General features: G+C 33.7%; 1 protein-coding gene across 1 annotated transcript; it reads left to right on the top strand.

Moving 5' to 3' along the window:
* The first annotated feature begins 15328 nt into the window (after positions 1–15328).
* LOC133693953 (cytokinin riboside 5'-monophosphate phosphoribohydrolase LOG1-like) lies at positions 15329–17775 on the top strand. Its single transcript, XM_062115339.1, has 7 exons — positions 15329–15612; positions 16023–16120; positions 16203–16233; positions 16354–16453; positions 16691–16761; positions 17063–17206; positions 17300–17775. Exons 1-7 carry the CDS (start codon positions 15484–15486, stop codon positions 17393–17395), a joined length of 669 nt encoding a protein of 222 aa, XP_061971323.1. The 5' UTR covers positions 15329–15483; the 3' UTR covers positions 17396–17775.
* The last annotated feature ends 345 nt before the right edge of the window (positions 17776–18120 follow it).

Below are 18120 nucleotides of genomic sequence, written 5' to 3'. Positions count from 1 at the left end.
AAGAGTTGTTTATTTAGCAAAATCCTACTAACCGATGCCCAGATAACGACATAACGTGTAGCAGCAAGGGGGAGTAGTGGCACGCCTCCACTGCTACAGTATCTTGATTTTGTTTACCTTTTCTCTTTTGGGTTTCAAGAAACACAGCGCACGAACTAGCTAGCTAGCACGCATGTCATGCCGGTTGCTGAGAGACTTCACAAATGTCGTTGACAAGAAAACTGCAACTTCCCCTCAGAACCTTACTAGTATTTTTGTATTAATATTCTCAAAGTATTAATCTAATTAATACTCATACTGTCTCCTGATCTTCTATATAGTTTATATATCAATCTTGTAAATCAACAGACATATGCTGGAGCTAGCGCATCCCTGCTACAAAATGAACAGAAGAGAGGAACAAATTAACCTGGAATAAAAAACAACATGGTTACTGCATATAGAGTGATGGCTAGAGTTTACAATTGTATTTGCGTAAATGGGAGTACTGTATATCAATCAAGAGTTGACAGCAAAAACTATATATCGAGTCTATTACTTGAGCTCGGATGTAATTCATAACAGAGCGCCGCCTTGAATCTCTAGTTTCAAGGGACAGAACGTGAATGGTTGGAAGGATAAAAATAAAAATAAAATATATATTTATCAATCTTTATCATATTTTTAAATACACGGGGGGGAGTCTTCAACTACCTAATGAACGCAATAACTTGAGAGGCGAATTTAGAAATCGATGCATTATGTGAAGTAATTGTTGGAGTTTTAAACTCAAACTACTAGTTTTTTTTTTGTACTGCAGTTCAAGTATTTACTTTATTTTTTAATTTTGAATAAGTCTTTGGGTTTGAATAAGTCTGTAACTTGTCGTGCAAATTTTCTTGCTGATTTTTATTTAGTTTGTTGAGTATGGTAATGCCATGCAAATAGGAGTGTTAGTTTGAGAGTCCTCTGTTTCTGTTTCTATTTTTCACCAATATATAGGTGTTGTTTCTACGAACATTATATCAATTCATTCAATAAGAATTATCTGTCTCTTCCACTTTGTTTTCTTGTTTTTCTTGTTTACTACATTTGGTATCAGAGCTTGTTAATGTCCAGTATTCTTGTTTGGTCTAAGTTCTTACTTGTATTTGTAAGCATCCAATCATGAACGACATACAACCTCAGCTTCCCAGGTTTGGTGGAAAACACTTTGATCAATGGTGTATCCAGATGAAGGCATTGTTTGGCTTTCAGGAGTTATCCGAGATTGTTGAGCTTCGATATGCAGAACCAGTAGATCAAGATGCAGAAGCAACACTCACTCAAGTCCAGAAGGATAACTTGAGTAACAATAGGAAGAAGGACAAGAAGGCTTTATTTTTTCTCTACCAAGCCGTAGATGAAGTTGTTTTTGAAAAGATTTCAAATGCAACTACGGCTAAAGAGGCGTGGGAGATGCTTCAAAGATCCTACAAAGGTGATGAGAAAGTAAAGAATGTAAGGTTGCAAACCTTACATGGTGAATTTGAATCTCTTAAAATGAAAGATTCTGACTCTATATCTGATTTCTTTTCTCGGGTTCAAACTGTCGTCAATCAATTGCGAGTGAATGGCGAGAAAAAGGAAGATTTGCTTGTTATTGAAAAAATCATGAGATCCTTGACAAGTCGGTTTGACTATGTCATTGCTGCAATTGAAGAAGGAAGGGATCTTTCGATCATGACAATTGAAGGTCTGATGGGGTCGTTATGTGCTCATGAGTATCAAATGAATCAAAGATTAGCAGAGCCTATTGAACAAGCTTTTCAAAGCAGGGTGACTCTATCCAACAAAGCAAATTTCAGAGATGGTAGAGGATCAACATCAGACAAAGATAGCAAGGCTGTGAACCACAAACAAACTACCTCCTCTCAGAAAAGTAACTCTGGTAATGAAAGGTATGATAAGTCCAAAATTCAATGTTTTCGTTGCAAACAATTTGGACATTATCGTTCACAGTGCAGAGTCAAGCTGGCTAAAGCCAATTATGAACGTGCCAACTATGTTGATGCTGACATACAAGAAAAAGAAACTTTGCTGTTAGCTTGCAGCATTTCTGAAGATGAGCACAGTGACCAGTGGTATTTGGATACTGGGTGCAATAATCATATGTGTGGCAAGAAGGAGCTATTTTCATGCCTAGATGAATCAGCACGTGGAGAAGTGAATTTTGGAAACAAAGCCAAAGTTTCAATTATGGGGAAAGGTAACATTCTCATTCGATTAAAAGATGGCTCTCATGCAACTATCTCTGATGTGTTTTTTGTCCCTAGTTTACACTGGAATCTATTAAGTATTGGGCAACTCTCGGAAAAGGGATTGAAAATCATCATTGATAATGGAATTTGCACCATTGTGAATCAGAAAAATGAGCTAGTTGCTAAAGTTAAAATGACTAAAAATCGCATGTTTCCTTTGCCTCTACAAACTGATTTAATCATGTCCTTTAGTGCTATGGTTATGGATACAAATTGGCTGTGGCATTTCCGTTTTGGTCATTTGAATTTCAATGGACTAAGATTGCTGGCAAAGAAGGAAATGGTTACAGGGCTGCCTTTGTTGGGTGATTTTAATCAAATGTGTGAAGGGTGCATATTTGGCAAGTTGCACAGGGACTCTTTTCCAGTGGGAAAGTCACGAAGAGCATAACAGCCACTAGAGCTTGTGCACTCAGATATTTGCGGTCCAATGGAGAATGTCTCACATGGAGGTAACAAATATTTTCTCACTTTCATTGATGACTACAGTAGAAGAACTTGGGTCTATTTTTTGAAGCAAAAATCTGAGTGTTTTAACATATTTAGAGAGTTCAAAATCTACGTTGAAAAACAGTGTGGTCGAAGTTTGAAGATGTTTTGATCGGATAGGGGAGGAGAGTACTCTTCTAATAAGTTTTCTGTTTTCTGTAAGAGTCATGGCATTAAACATCAATTCACAGCAAGCTACTCACCCCAACAGAACGGGGTTGCTGAAAGAAAGAACGAACGATTTGTGAAATGGTGCGCAACATGTTAAAAGGAAAGGGATTACCCAAAGTGTTTTGGGCAGAAGCTGTATCCTATGCTGTTTTCATTCTAAACAGGTGCCCTACTAAGAGTGTTCTCAATATGACACCTGAGGAGGCTTGGAGTAATTACAAACCAGATGTTGGAACTTTCAGGGTGTTCGGTTGTATTGCTTATGCTCACGTTCCAACAGAGAAAAGGAAGAAATTTGATGATAAATATGTAAAATGCATTTTCATTGGCTATAGCAATATAACTAAAGGCTACAAGTTGTTTAATCCAGCAACAAATGAAGTTATTGTGAGCAGGGACGTTGAATTCAATGAGACAGAAGCTTGGGATTGGACAGTTGATGAGAAGAAACAAATGGGGGTTGTATGGAATGAAGACTCCGTTGAAGGCACACAACCTGAAGGACCTTCTATGGATACCAGCACGGCAGTAACCTCTGATTCCCCCTTGAGTCCTGATGATGCAACTCGTTGCTCAACACGAAATCGTGTGATTCCAGCACGGTTAGAGGACTATATTGTAACCAATGATAATGATGTGTCTGATGAGGATTTGGTAAACTTTGCTTTATTTGCAGATTATGATCCTCTAACCTATGCAGAAGCAGTGCAAGATGATCGGTGGGTTAGTGCCATGAATGAAGAAATTCATTCAATTGAGAAGAATCATATTTGGGAGCTTACTTCTCTTCCACAAGGCAAGAAAACAATTGGAGTTAAATGGGTATACAAAACCAAGTTGCAGCCAGATGGTCAGGTGGACAGATTGAAGGCAAGGTTAGTGGTGAAAGGATACAAGCAAAAGCTGGGTATTGATTACTACGAAGTTTTTGCACCAGTGGCAAGACTTGACACCATTCGTTTGGTGATTGCTTTAGCTGCCCAAAAGAAATGGCAGATACATCAAATGGATGTGAAATCTGCGTTTCTAAATGGTTCACTCGAAGAAGAAGTCTTTGTTGATCAACCAGTTGGTTACGTGAAGGAAGGCCATGAAAATAAGGTTCTAAGGTTAAAGAAGGCATTATATGGGTTGAAGCAGGCACCTAGGGCGTGGTATACTCGTATTGACTCATATTTTCAAGAAAATGGGTTTCTTAAGTGTCCATACAAACCTACGCTATATATCAAATCTGATTCATATGATCATATGCTCATTGTATGTTTATATGTGGATGATTTGTTATTTACAGGAAATGACTCAAACATGGTTGCTGCATTCAAGAAGGCTATGAGTAGCAATTTTGAAATGACTGATATGGGACTTATGTCTTATTATCTTGGGCTTGAAGTTATGCAGACAGGTGCTGGGATTTTTGTTTCACAGAAGAAATATGCAGCAGATATCTTAAAGAGATTTAAGATGGAGTCATTCAACTCTATTAGTACTCCAGTTGAACACGGCTGCAGTTAACAAAATCATGTGATGGAAATCCAGTCAACACAACTTATTTTCGAAGTTTAGTGGGAAGTCTACGTTATTTGACTTCTACTAGACCCGACATCTCTTTTGGCGTGGGCATGATTAGCAGGTTTATGGAGACACCTAGCCAAGTTCATTTACAAGTGGCGAAACGAACTTTGCGATATATAAAAGGTACCCAAAATCATGGTATTTTTTATGCATCTGCTGCTGATTGTAATCTTGTTGGGTATTCAGACAGCGATTGGGCAGGAGATGTTGAAGGGAGAAAGAGCACTTCTGGTTATATATTTCACTTTGGTTCGGGTGTCATTTCATGGTCATCGAAGAAGCAACAAGTTGTGGCATTGTTAACTACTGAAGCAGAGTACATGGCTGCTGCCTCCTCTGCATGTCAAGCTGTTTGGTTGCGTCGGTTGTGTGATGAATTAAACCAGAAGCAAGGAAGTCCAACAAAGATTTTTTGTGACAACAAGTCAGCTATTTCACTTACGAAGAATCCAGTCTTTCATGGGAGAAGCAAGCACATCGACATAAAATTCCATTATATTCGTGAACTTGTCAGCAGCAAGGAGATAGAGGTGGAGTTCTGTAAATCCGAAGAACAAATTGCTGATATTCTCACGAAGCCATTAAAAGCAGACATCTTTCACAGGTTGAAGGAGAAGATGGGGATGTGCACCTCTGATAGTTTGAGTTTAAGGGAGGCTGTTGGAGTTTTAAACTCAAACGACTAGTTTTTTCTTTTGTCCTGCAGTTCAAGTATTTACTTTACTTTTCTAATTTTGAATAAGTCTTTGGGTTTGAATAAGTCTGTAACTTGTCGTGCAGATTTTCTTGCTGATTTTTAGTTAGTTTGTTGAGTATGGTAATGCCATGCAAATAGGAGTGTTAGTTTGAGAGTCCTCTGTTTCTGTTTCTATTTTTCACCTATATATAGGTGTTGTTTCTACGAACATTATATCAATTCATTCAATAAGAATTATCTGTCTCTTCCACTTTGTTTTCTTGTTTTTCTTGTTTACTACATTAATCAATGACACATGCATAAGTTTTAGTTAATGGGAAGTGGTTAGTGTAAATTTCACTTAGACAATGCCTATAACAAACTCATGCTGTATCGAGACAGTGATTGTTTGTCTATAATTAGAGGAGGTTCTTCTTTTCCTGGTGAGAAAGCATGGTGAATGTGATGGACATATTGGGACAAAAGTTGCACCCATCACATTTGTGTTTGAATTTTTATATTCTTAGATGTGTCTTCTTGTTTGAGGCCCTTGTACGTAATCATGACCAATTTAGAGCCAACCAACATCATCTCTCACTTTTCATGTGTGACATGAAGACATTGATGGAAAGGATTGATGGGATATTTAGTATTGTAGTAGTTATTATTTTTTTATATTAAAATAATTTTTATTCATTTTTAAAAATTATTTTTAACACCAACCTATTAAAATAATTTTAAAATATTAAAAAAATTAATTTTAAATATATTTTTTAAAATTTTCATAAACATCATTCTAAACACAACTCAAAACGCCTCTAAATACATCCAATCCAAGCATGTAAATAGTAGTAGTATTACGTTTTCTGCATATTCATAATTATTATAAAATAAAATTAATAAAATAATATAATCATATAAAGTTATGATAAAATAACACAATTTAATTTTAAATAATATAACTTAACTGTTCAGATTTTAAATTTACTTTCTAGAGATCACTAGTTCAAATCTTATAAATTTTAGAGTTACTAGAAACTTATATGATTGTTTAAACTCGTAATTTCATATAAGTTATATGATTGTTTAATTGATATTTTTAAATTGTTTAAACTCGTAAATATCAAAAATAAATTTTAAAATATATAAAAAATATATTAAAAAACAATCACTTCTAAAAACTAATTAAATTACAGAGGTAGAGATTCCACATAGCTTAAATAAAATCAACTTTTATTTTGTAACGAAAAATATTCCAAACCAATAAAACTCCAATCCTTCGATATAAGACCACGCATATAAAAATCCCATTTTACATTTCTCTCCCGGAAACCGTGACTTCATTGCCACGTGGTCACCCGTATTAATTTTTCAGCGGTGTTATGTAAAGCTGGTAGACTTTGCATGTCAGTTTGCAATTACCTGGGTGTCTGTCACCCATCACAAATTGGTTTATATATATATATATTAAAATAATATTATTTTAAATGAACCTAATTACGCTATTAAACTTAGACTTGAATCAAGTCCTATATCAAAACAGGTTTAATAACTTAATTTTTGAGTCATATATAATTCATCGTCAACATTTGTATTTATATTATTTTGGGAAATCTGACTTGCCAACCAACAAATCCATATGTGAGACATAATATTTAGGCTCGAAAGGTCATACAAACTCCAAAAAAGCTTTGTCACCGATATCCCTTAATCTCGACAGCAACGCCTTTCATCCATTTTAATGGATAATAATACCTTCTTTACGGGGGTGTTAGGTTTTTTCTTCTTCTTCTACCTTCCATAAGATCAAGCCCCTTCGGAGGATATATGCTGATTTCCAAGCCACAGCAAGGACGTCAAGGTTACAATATGGTTGGTAAAAAATTAAAACTCATGATCGATCAAAAGCCTCTTAATTTAAGGACTGGGATTCTTTTTGGCACTTGCTCTCTCTCTCTCTCTCTCTCTCTCTCTCTTTTTTAAGGGAAATAGGCTTAAAATATGATGGAGTGATCTGTAATGTGTAGACACAGCCAAGCAAGAGTGATCGTATCAAAAAAGAAAAAAGAAAAAAAAAGAGTGATCATATCAATTTGATCAGGGTTGTGTGCACGACTTGAGGCCACAGAAGGCAGGTCGGCTCCAGAAACAGATGCAAGGAAAGAAATATTTAAAATTAAAAGGGAGTGATTGTATGAAGAAAAAAAAACAATTTATTCAACACTTCGCATCTGTTCGCTATTGTAGTAGGTTTTAAGTATTTTTTAAGTTGATTTTTTTCAAAGAACATTATATTAATGTTTTTTTAAATTGTTTTTTTCATAGTTTTGACATGGGGATATAACAAATTTTAAATTAAAATATATAAAAATATTATTTTAATATATTTCTAATTAAAAACATTATCCCCAGCAAACCACCCAAAAAAAAAAAACCATCTCCTCCTGGAATGATAGGAGAATATAATACTACCAGCTAGCAAACATGCTGCGAAACACGAGGCAACAACCAACCATCTTCGATAAATTTTGTGGGGAAAGCTCTTCATTGGATAAGCAGAGTGGAATTGAAGAGCTGGAGACGAAGAAGAAGAAGGAAAGATTTGTATATTATTTATTCAATTACTATTTAAAAGAAAATAGTGTGATGCATGATGCATACATACTATTTCTTTTTCTTTTTTGTCTGATTGTATTTTATTTTAGATGAATTAATTATAATAGTCAGTCAAAACTTCTAGAAAGTGAAAAATAGAGAGAGAGAGAGAGAAAAGAAAAAGGATCGTGGTTTCTGTAAATTTTGTACATGGATGGTAGAGAGGAAGCTACGTACCCAATAATTAAGCACCACGACACCACTCTTTCCTATCAATTTGGATTAAATTAGATATTAACTCCACTAATCATGGGACACGTAGCTTTATGCCATCTTTCTTTAATAGTTGATCATCACGTAGCAATGTCATGTTCTTGAAAAGACTACATTTTCAATTCATACTTTACTTTATCATACACTGTTGATCTCATTTCGGCTGGTTACATGACAAGGATTCGGTTCAAATCTATATATAGAATGGCCATAAAGGCACATCATGTGAGTGAGAGCAAATTGACTGATTAATTAAATGCTCCAAACTTTGAATTAATCTAGTTATTTAATTAAAAATCTGATTTGCCTGTCCATACCGACCAAGCTTTTGCTTTGCTCGGTTATAACATAGGTATGGTTTTTAATTAGAAGCTGTTCGGAACACGGCACAAGTAGTGTTTCACAAAAATTTGATTAGTTTTTTTTGTTTAAAATTATATTTTATTTATATTTTTAGAATGATGTGTTAATATCAAAAATATATTTTTTTAAAAAATATATTATTTTAATTTATTTTTAAATAAAAAATACTTTAAATTTTTTTTTATCGTACTTCAAAACATTACCCTAGTATGCATTTGTCCTTGCATTAGCTATTATGACTGTGGTTTTAAAAAAAAATATGAGAAAAATATTTTTAATTATAGTTTTAAAATGCAAGTTTTAGAAAATATGTGTTCTGCATGTAATGAAAAATACATCCCGTAAATAAAAAATATGTTATTCTAACTTTTACAAAACTAATATTTAAAATATAATTATACACTAGGCTCAATAAAAAATACAAAAGCAAAAACTATTTAACCAAACAATTTTTTTTTTGCCGTGATTAGAAAAAAAAAAAACAATCTCTTTGAAAACACGGACACAAGTACAGTGCAGCTCGTGATCAGAAACAGATCTCATTTACTTTCTTTGTCCATCCCTTTCTCATTTCTCTGGTCAAATGGTCCGTAAGTTTCAAGTCCAAAAATACAGTTCCAATCACCACCTGTTTCTTGCGAGTTGGGTTAAAGTGTCGCGTTGAAGAAAAACAATGGCTACGTAGTAAAAGAGTAATCTTTAACTCTAGGAATTGTCTTTGACAATGTTATCTGGAAGTGATCTCTATTAATGGCCCGCAACCATACGCAAGACATGTTCCATGATTCAAGATACATTTGGCCTGAACTTTTTACCCACCAAGGGCTAAGGTTAGATTGTCGGCTTTTCCTCTCTTGATCGTTTTCATGTTGTTCCAACCGACTTTGACTTCAACTATTTTGATTTAATTACTAGACCCGTCTCAGACTAGTTAAGAGAAATTTTACACGAGTAGAGAGAGAGAGAGAGAGAGAATTAATCAAATAACCAATTTATCATTCTTTTTTGTTTGGTACAATAAGAGAACACTGCTGAGTGCTGACACCTTAAGAAGCAGTCTCCAACAGCATCAACATCGAGACATGTCGTGTTTGTCATAAGTTTTCTTTTTTAAAAAAAAAACATTAGATTTTTTTTGAGTGATTCCATGATTTTGATGTTATCATGTAAAAGTAATTTTTTTTTTTAAAAAAAAAACAGGGTTTCTACTTTATTGCAAACAAAAGGCTTGAAACCTTGGTGGTGTGGTAGGATTCGGAATTGCCTGATTTAGGGCCCCTCCTCATGCACCGGCGAAAATCAATGTCAAGATTGACTCAATCATAGCCTTTTTTGTTATTCCCTTCAAACGGGCAGAATTAGTAGCAAACAATCCACTGTGATCGTATTAATCTATCCACAAGCATCTTTGTCAGGAATCTCCAGGCAGGATCCTCGAAGACTACTGTCAAGTAGTTGACATGGCCAGTGATTGGATGGAAGTGTCAAACTTCAGTGCATTTGAGCTATAATGGTGGAATTTACTATTATTATATAGCCTCAACTTGGTTTACTCTATTTATTAATATCTTCAAACTGCATCCACATTCTTGGCCATGGTTGCAACTCATGCCCGTGTATTTTAACATTCATTGGAATTCAAGAATAAAAACATCGAGTTTTGAGAATTCCCGAACTGTTAATATGGCAAGAAATTTTAAAGAAAACCCCGTTTTTTTTTTCTTGGGAGCGAAATTAAAGAACAAGGAGTTGTGACTTGAGAGACTTTGAAAAGGCAGTTGAAAAATGAAATTAAGGGAAGGGAAGGCCCATTCTGTGTCTATTCAACCCTTGGACAATGGCAGCTATGCAACCACCGTTACAGCTGTGATGGGTAATAGAGTTTAAATCGGTAGGTCCAGGTCGTACGGACCATTACAATCCGATTCCTCTTCCTTTCAAGCTTGAGAATTGAGATGGCTATTGGCTAGCTAAGCTTCGAGTTCAACAAGAGTTCATGTGATGTGCATATACCTGGTCATTACTTGAAGTGGGACAGACTCAGCTTCACATTTTCACGTGCACTCCATGAGCTTTCCCACAGAAATGGTGACTACTTGTCTGCTTTGCAGTTGTCTACACATATAATAAAGAATAAATAGAGATTTGGCAACTGAATTTTGTTTTTATTTTTTTTTTCTATAGCAAATTGATATTAGCAGCCACACAACAACAACAACACCAGAAGCCTATGAAGAACAGCTTCGGCAGACAACAACAATAACACCACAACGATTACAACCTCTGCAGCCTTGAAAATAGGAATAAAGTCTCCTTATAGTATTGATACATTAGAGACAAATCAGCCTCCATAAATAAAGAATCCTGCAACTATGGAAATATAATTAAACGAGAAATCCTATAGCTATGGAAAGTCAATAGTTGCTTCTTTTAAAATATAGAATATCATATGCAATGTAATACATATTGTGTGCTCACGTTTGGAACAAAAAGTGTCTGTGTGACATAAATAAAAAAAATACAATAAGTCTTTCTTCATCTATTTTCCATTCTATTTTTTTTCCTCTTAGCATCAGAGCTCAAGTGAGCACACACAAAACAATACCATGATGAAGCCTCAAAGACTGTCATATTTAGAGTTGATATCTCAGCTCTAAAATTTTGACCAGTATCGTAGCTGGTTCTCATCTCATATAAACATGACAAACACACAATTCACTTACCAGCTTGCATTTTATAGACAACAACAACAACGCAATAAGCATCGCACACAACAACCCTCTTTAGCGCACATCAATTTTCATTCAATGGGAGAGGGTTTTCAGCCTAACAACCTAGAGATCAAAACATGAGATATTTCACATTTAATACTCAACAACGACACCCCGACCACTAGGAGAACATCGTATAATCCAAATAGAAAAAGATCTTTATCGTGAATATAAATGCCAATATTGTGGCACAATGCGTCATATTGCTAAAATTTGTTGGTGAGTATATACCCAAACAAAAAAATACCTAGGGTAGTGAAATCCCACAAACACTGGCAACTCTTACACTAGAAAACATCTTTGCAGACACATAATGGACATCAGACAATGGTGACATGTAAGCCAAGTATATTAATTGACATTCGAGAATATTTTGGTACTGATTTTATCATTATTGGTAATTGATCTTTTATACCAATTGTTGGCATTGGAGATTCAGTTATTAAACAAGAAAATACAAAATTATCTATCAATGATGTTTTACTTGTCCCTGATTTGACCAAAAATCTACTTTTAGTAAGCTAGCTTACAAAACAATTTCATATGAACTATGAGTTTTCTTATATTAATTTTTGTGTTAATGAACGAGAAACAAGGCAACCATTTATCATAGGATAATGTAAGGGTGATTTTTTTATGTCTTGCACAGTTTGCTAGAATTAAATTTCTTTTATTTTTTTAAAACTAGCTCAATAAAAGTTTGGTATCAACATTTAGAACATCCTCAATTTCCAGTCATGCAGTTATTAAAAAATAAAGGATTGATTGACGTCATAAAAGCTATGATGACTAAGCATCTTTATGATAATTATCAATTAGAAAAACTTATCAATTTTCTCATTTTGAACATTCAAGTACTAGGGTTTTTGAGAAAATACATTGTGATTTATGGGGTCCTACTTTTGTTTTATCAATTGAATTTCTGCCCTTGTTTTATCAATTGAAAAATTCAAATACTGTACATGCCTAGTAGATGATTTTTTTAAATACACATGGATAATACCTATCCCAAACAAATCAGATTTTATGAATGCTTTTATATCATTTGAAATTATGTCAGTAGACAATTCAATAAACAAATCAAGATCTTTCACTTAGATGGAGAAGGAGAGTTCATTAACTCAAAACTATCAAGTCATTTTCTCTTCACATGAATTGTTCATAAAGTATCTTATCTCCTGAAAAAATAGGTATGGTTAAAAGTTAACATAAAATTATAAGAGAACGAGATATGACAATGTTTTTTCATAATGGTACTCCTTTATTTCTATAGTTAGAGGCATTCACAACTGTTGTTTATCTTATTAATAAAATGTCCTCATTTGCTCTTAATTATGACACCCATATTTCATATTGCATGGTAAATATCATGTTTATTCATTTCTTTGCATTTTTTACTCAAGATGTTTTCCTTATACTTAGGACACAAGACGACATAAATTTGATCCAAAGACTGTTCCATGCATTTTTGTAGGCTATAGTGATTAACATAAAGGATATAATTGTTATCATCCAACAAGCAAGAAATTCTTTGTCTCACAACATGTTGTTTTCAGCAAATCTATCTTTTCATGTAAACAAATTCATAACAACAAAAACTTTGATCCTCCTAATCATTTCATTAGCATTTTTTACTCTTGGCTAACAAAAACTTTACTCGCAAAAGAATGATGAAAAAAGAGAGAAAATTATCGGTTAACCACATTCCAGTCACCAAAAAAGATGATCTTTGTATCAATGGTTTTCTTTTCTTGATGGGAGTTCAATGGAGGTGGTTTTTTTCTCTAAACATGGTAGAAAAGGTAGATCGGGTTATGTTTGTTTATTCTGATTTAGTTGATTTTTATTTTTTAAAGTGTTTTTTAGGTTTATATGGTGTTTTAGAGGTGTTTTCAAGTAAAAATTAGCTGGAATTAAGATTTTAGGGTTCAAAAACACGAATCCTGATTTTCCAATCATTTGAGGTGATATCTAGTCTGTCTTAAAAAAAAATACAAGAGGGTACTTGAAGGGGGGAAAAAAGAGCACACTCAAGCATTTTCATTAAGGCCACACATGTAAGCCTAGTACATCAACACCTAGCTTTTTTTTTTTTACCCATTCTCATTAATTATTTCTATTTAGATATTGATTTATGTCCTCTCTCATATTTCTTAAATAAAATGAATTATTTTTTTAAATAATGATTGATTTGTTTTATATAGTTTTAGTTGCATGATATTTCAAAGAAATTAGTTTGATTTATATTAATTTTTTCCCTCTTAATTTTTTTTATAAAAATAGAAAGTATTTGTTATTAACAACAACTTTTAGATGCTAAGATAAAATGAATTAAAATGGTTAAAATAAAAGAAACTACCAGTATAAAATATTTATGGGTACATTTATCTTTTATTTCTACTATGAAGATTAACTTTTCGCTTTAATATATAATTATTGTTAACAACTATTTTGTATTTATCAGTTTATATATATTTTTAGTTTATTTTATAAAGAACAAACAACATCTTTTTGTTTTTCATGTTTTTTAAAATATGATACATGAAAATATATTTATAATGTACTCATTTTTCTTCACATTAGAAACTGACTTGAAATCCTACTTGCAGCATAAACAATATGTTTATATTTCTGATTTAAAAATTAATAATATTTTAAAACATATCCCCAATATTAACATATTCTTTTATTATGTTCAAAAATTCACTTGGAATTCTATCAATAACGTAATGCGGGTGACAAGACTAGTGATGACTACTTAAATATAGATTTCAGCATGTATAAATATTTATATTTGTTTTTTTTTTTAAAAAAATAGACATGAAAATTGTCCTCTTTGTGATGTGTTTCTGCCCATTAATTTGTTAATGGATTAGTTAATGACGATTCAAGTTCCAAGGAGTAGAAATAATTGGCTTAAATTAGAATACAAGTGGCATGTCTTGATGGGAAGAACGTATGAAGTTATGGTAGATTCCAATTTCCACCACACAAAATCACACCCATAATTTATAGGTTGGATAGCTTTAATTAGGGGTTGATTGCATGATTTTAAGATATATATATTCCTGGCCACACCTTGACCTACCATTATCCATGTCCTGGTGGAGATCCGTTTGCCAAAAGAAGCACAGCTTTTTCCTATATTTTTCTGGTCCCTTTTCGGCCCCAATTTATTTTTCTAGCTAGTTCGTGAGGTCTTGCAGCGATTATATTAAGAACATGGCAGTGCTAGTTTTGCCAATCAGAAGGAACGATAACAGCTTGTGGCTGTGAGTTTTTTCGTGGAGAGAAAATTGAGAGATTTTATTTATATTTTTCTCTCTAGGAATATCAGTGTAATTAACTAGGGTTTTGAGTTTATAGGTCTTTAGTGGTTTATGGTGGGGAGGTTATTTTCTTGGAAGGATTTTTTGAAATTGTATGATTATGTAATAATAATAATAAAAATAATAATAATTGAAGTTTATGGACGTTAATGTCTTATCAATCAAGTGTAATACCTTTGATTTTCCTCAATATTGTATTTCAAGTCCTACAATTCAATAATTAAGTCCAAGAATTCTTCTAAATTAGTAATAAAAACCACATGTTATAATTAAGCACCACTACTTGGCTTGATTGGCAAATTATGACACATGAGATCACGAGACCCTAGTGTTTTTTCCTTTAATATTCACTCGAGATTCACGTGTATGTAAATAATAACATCAAGGTAAACCATTATTATTATTATTATTATTATTATTTAGTTTTCTTTTTAGTTTAATGTGGGTATCCGGGCTAACTTGCGTGTACCTCGACTAATCTCACGGGTCCTGAAGTTAATGACCATGTAAGACTTTAGTGGTCATCATATGAGCAACTATAGAGTTCGAATCTGAGACCACAAAAAGAGTAAATCTCTTAATCCCAAACTTTTATTACTAGATCACTATTTAGATGGTTTCATTATTATTATTATTATTATTATTATTAGTATGAAACCTCCATCTTAAAAATTCAAATTGAATTTCGTGATGAAATGGATTGCTATATAATATATCACGATATGATGAGAAATTGAGTGAGTGACGTTTGAAGCGTGTAAGTGTGGGGCCGTCGATTTTTTGATATAAAAGGAGAGCAGTGGCACCATTTTTCTTTCCCTTGCTTTTGGCCTTTAGTTTTCAATACATAGCAGCAGACTACCCTTTGTCCAGCACTACAAAACGCGTTCTCTTTAGTCCCTCGTCTTTCTTTCAATCTCTTTGTCCCAACGATACATATTATCGCCGATTAGTGTCTTTCACCTATGGAAAATCAACAACAACGTCAGCCTTCGATGAAATCAAGATTCAGACGTGTCTGTGTCTTCTGTGGCAGCAGCCCCGGCAAGAATCCTAATTACCAGCATGCTGCTATTCAGCTTGGCAAACAACTGGTATGCTACAGTATACTACTACCTAGCACTTGCTACTTAGTACTTACCCTCTGCAGAAATAAAGCCTCGGCTCATGTTTCTCTCAGGGCTTCAACCTGGGCCTGCCCTTCTCAAGAGCCTAGTCCTGTGTCAAGAACTTGAAATTAATTTGATATTTTGTTATTTTCCTATTGAGCAAGCTGCTTGAAGTTTGATAAAAGAAGCTGAGAAGCACAGTGAAGCAGAATAAGATGATCAGGGCTCCTCCTTTCAGGAGGAAGAGGAGTCCTCTGCTTGTTCTGCTTTGCTAGAGTGGAAGGAAACTTGACAATTTTATCTAAATAATAATGGAGTATGGTTGTAATTATATTGTCTTGTAATGGACAGGTAGATTTTAGACTAATTAAAAAAAAATTAATAAACATTTTCAGGTTGAAAGGAACATTGACTTGGTTTATGGAGGAGGAAGCATCGGTCTCATGGGTTTGGTCTCTCAAGCTGTCTATGATGGTGGCCGCCATGTGTTGGGGTAATTCTTTAGCATCTGGTCTCCCTCTCCCTCTTTCATTCCTCTTTATTTTGAGTTCTCACTTTCCCTTTTTTTGCTGCAGAGTTATTCCCAAGACTCTTATGCCAAGAGAGGTAATTGCTTTAAAATTATTCAGCTTGTAATCACTTGAAGAACAGGGAGGGTTAAGTCTAAGTCTATATATTCAGACCATTTAAGCACAGAATCTTACTTAAATAGTGTTATAATCTCAGATTACAGGAGAGACTGTAGGAGAAGTAAAAGCTGTATCAGGTATGCACCAACGCAAAGCTGAAATGGCTCGTCAAGCTGATGCATTTATAGCCTTACCAGGTAACTTAATCATACTAAAAGACATTAATCAATATTAATTTCAAGCTATAATTATGTTGATGTTAAATTATCTCGTACTGGTTCACGTGCACCACAATTTCTTGTTTCTGTTATCTTCTTATTACATGATGAAAGCCAATCATTGAGCTCATAGATTTTACAATTCCCAAGATATAACTGTGAAGACATGTTGGATATCAGACATCATAGTAAATTTAACTCAAAATTCTCTGACAGGTGGGTATGGAACCTTGGAGGAACTCTTGGAGGTCATCACTTGGGCTCAGTTGGGAATCCATGACAAACCGGTATTGAAAAATTTCTCTTACATGATATATTTATGAATTATAACAATATTATTTCAAGATTTTTTTTTAAAAAAAGGTTAAAATTGAAACTCAATTTTGATCAATCTGGCCGAATTATCCTGTCAAGCGAAAAGAATTTAACAAATTAACATTACCCACGAACAATTACTCTGGAGTTGTGGTAAAAAGCACCAAGAATATCAAGCATGGACAGGAATAAACAAAACAAAAAAACCTTTCAAATTCACTATGGAAAGAGGGCTAAAAATAGTAAAAGAGACATTACTTTTTTTGAATTCAGGTGGGGTTGTTGAACGTTGATGGATACTACAACTCACTGCTATCATTCATAGACAAGGCTGTCGACGAAGGATTCATCACACCAGCTGCCCGTCACATTATTGTTTCTGCCCACACTGCCCAGGAACTCATGTGCCTGCTCGAGGTACAAATTTTCTTAGCGTGACTCGTGCAACACCATTGTTTGTATTCATCAGAGCAGTCAAACGATCTAAACCGTCCATTCCTATGATAACAGGATTATGAAGCTGAGCATTCTGGGGTGGCATCAAAGCTAAGTTGGGAGATGGGGCAGCAGTTGGGTTACACAGTAAAGTCTGATATCTCTCGTTGACTTGATCAGATAGATATATACTCCTAGACATGATGGAGAATTATTGACCATAGATTTTAGCAAATCTTTCTAAGATACACACAACCACGCAGATGCGATTGTGAGCTCGAAGTGCCACCACAGTTTCTTTTAGTTAGCTGTGTGGATCAGATCATGATGCTAGCTATTTTTATTTATTTATTTATTTTAAAAAACCTTTCCTGTTCTTGTCATTGTTTGTTTCATTTGTCAAGTAGAGTCTGGCCTGGATAAACCAGGCCAGTGATTTTAATATTGCTAGTTTCCTATGTCGGTGTTACCAATTTGTGCAATTCTATATATTTGTTGTTAAGCTCAATAAAAAAGAAAAAGAAGAGGAGAGAGTAGATTAATTGTTGTTATATCTTGAATTGATTGGTTGTTATTAATCACTTTCATCATTTCATGGATGGAGATTGAAAGGGATGTTCAAGACATAATCAAGACAAGGATCAGTTTGGGTATATTTATATATAAAATAATGCAGAATGTTTTTTAAAAACATTTTTTATTTGAAAATACATCTAAATAATTATTTTATTTATTTATTTTTAATATTAATATATCAAAATTATAAAAAAAATATTAAAAAATATTAATACGATGTTTGTTTATGACAAGAATGCTCTTAAAAGATATCCAAAAACAAAAGATATTGTACTCATAGATAGGTGGGAATTAATATTGTTTCAGTTGAATTTTAAGAT

Source organism: Populus nigra, chromosome 5, assembly GCF_951802175.1.
Source record: "Populus nigra chromosome 5, ddPopNigr1.1, whole genome shotgun sequence".
Lineage (NCBI taxonomy): Eukaryota > Viridiplantae > Streptophyta > Magnoliopsida > Malpighiales > Salicaceae > Populus > Populus nigra.
This window is presented reverse-complemented; position numbering and strand designations above follow the sequence as displayed.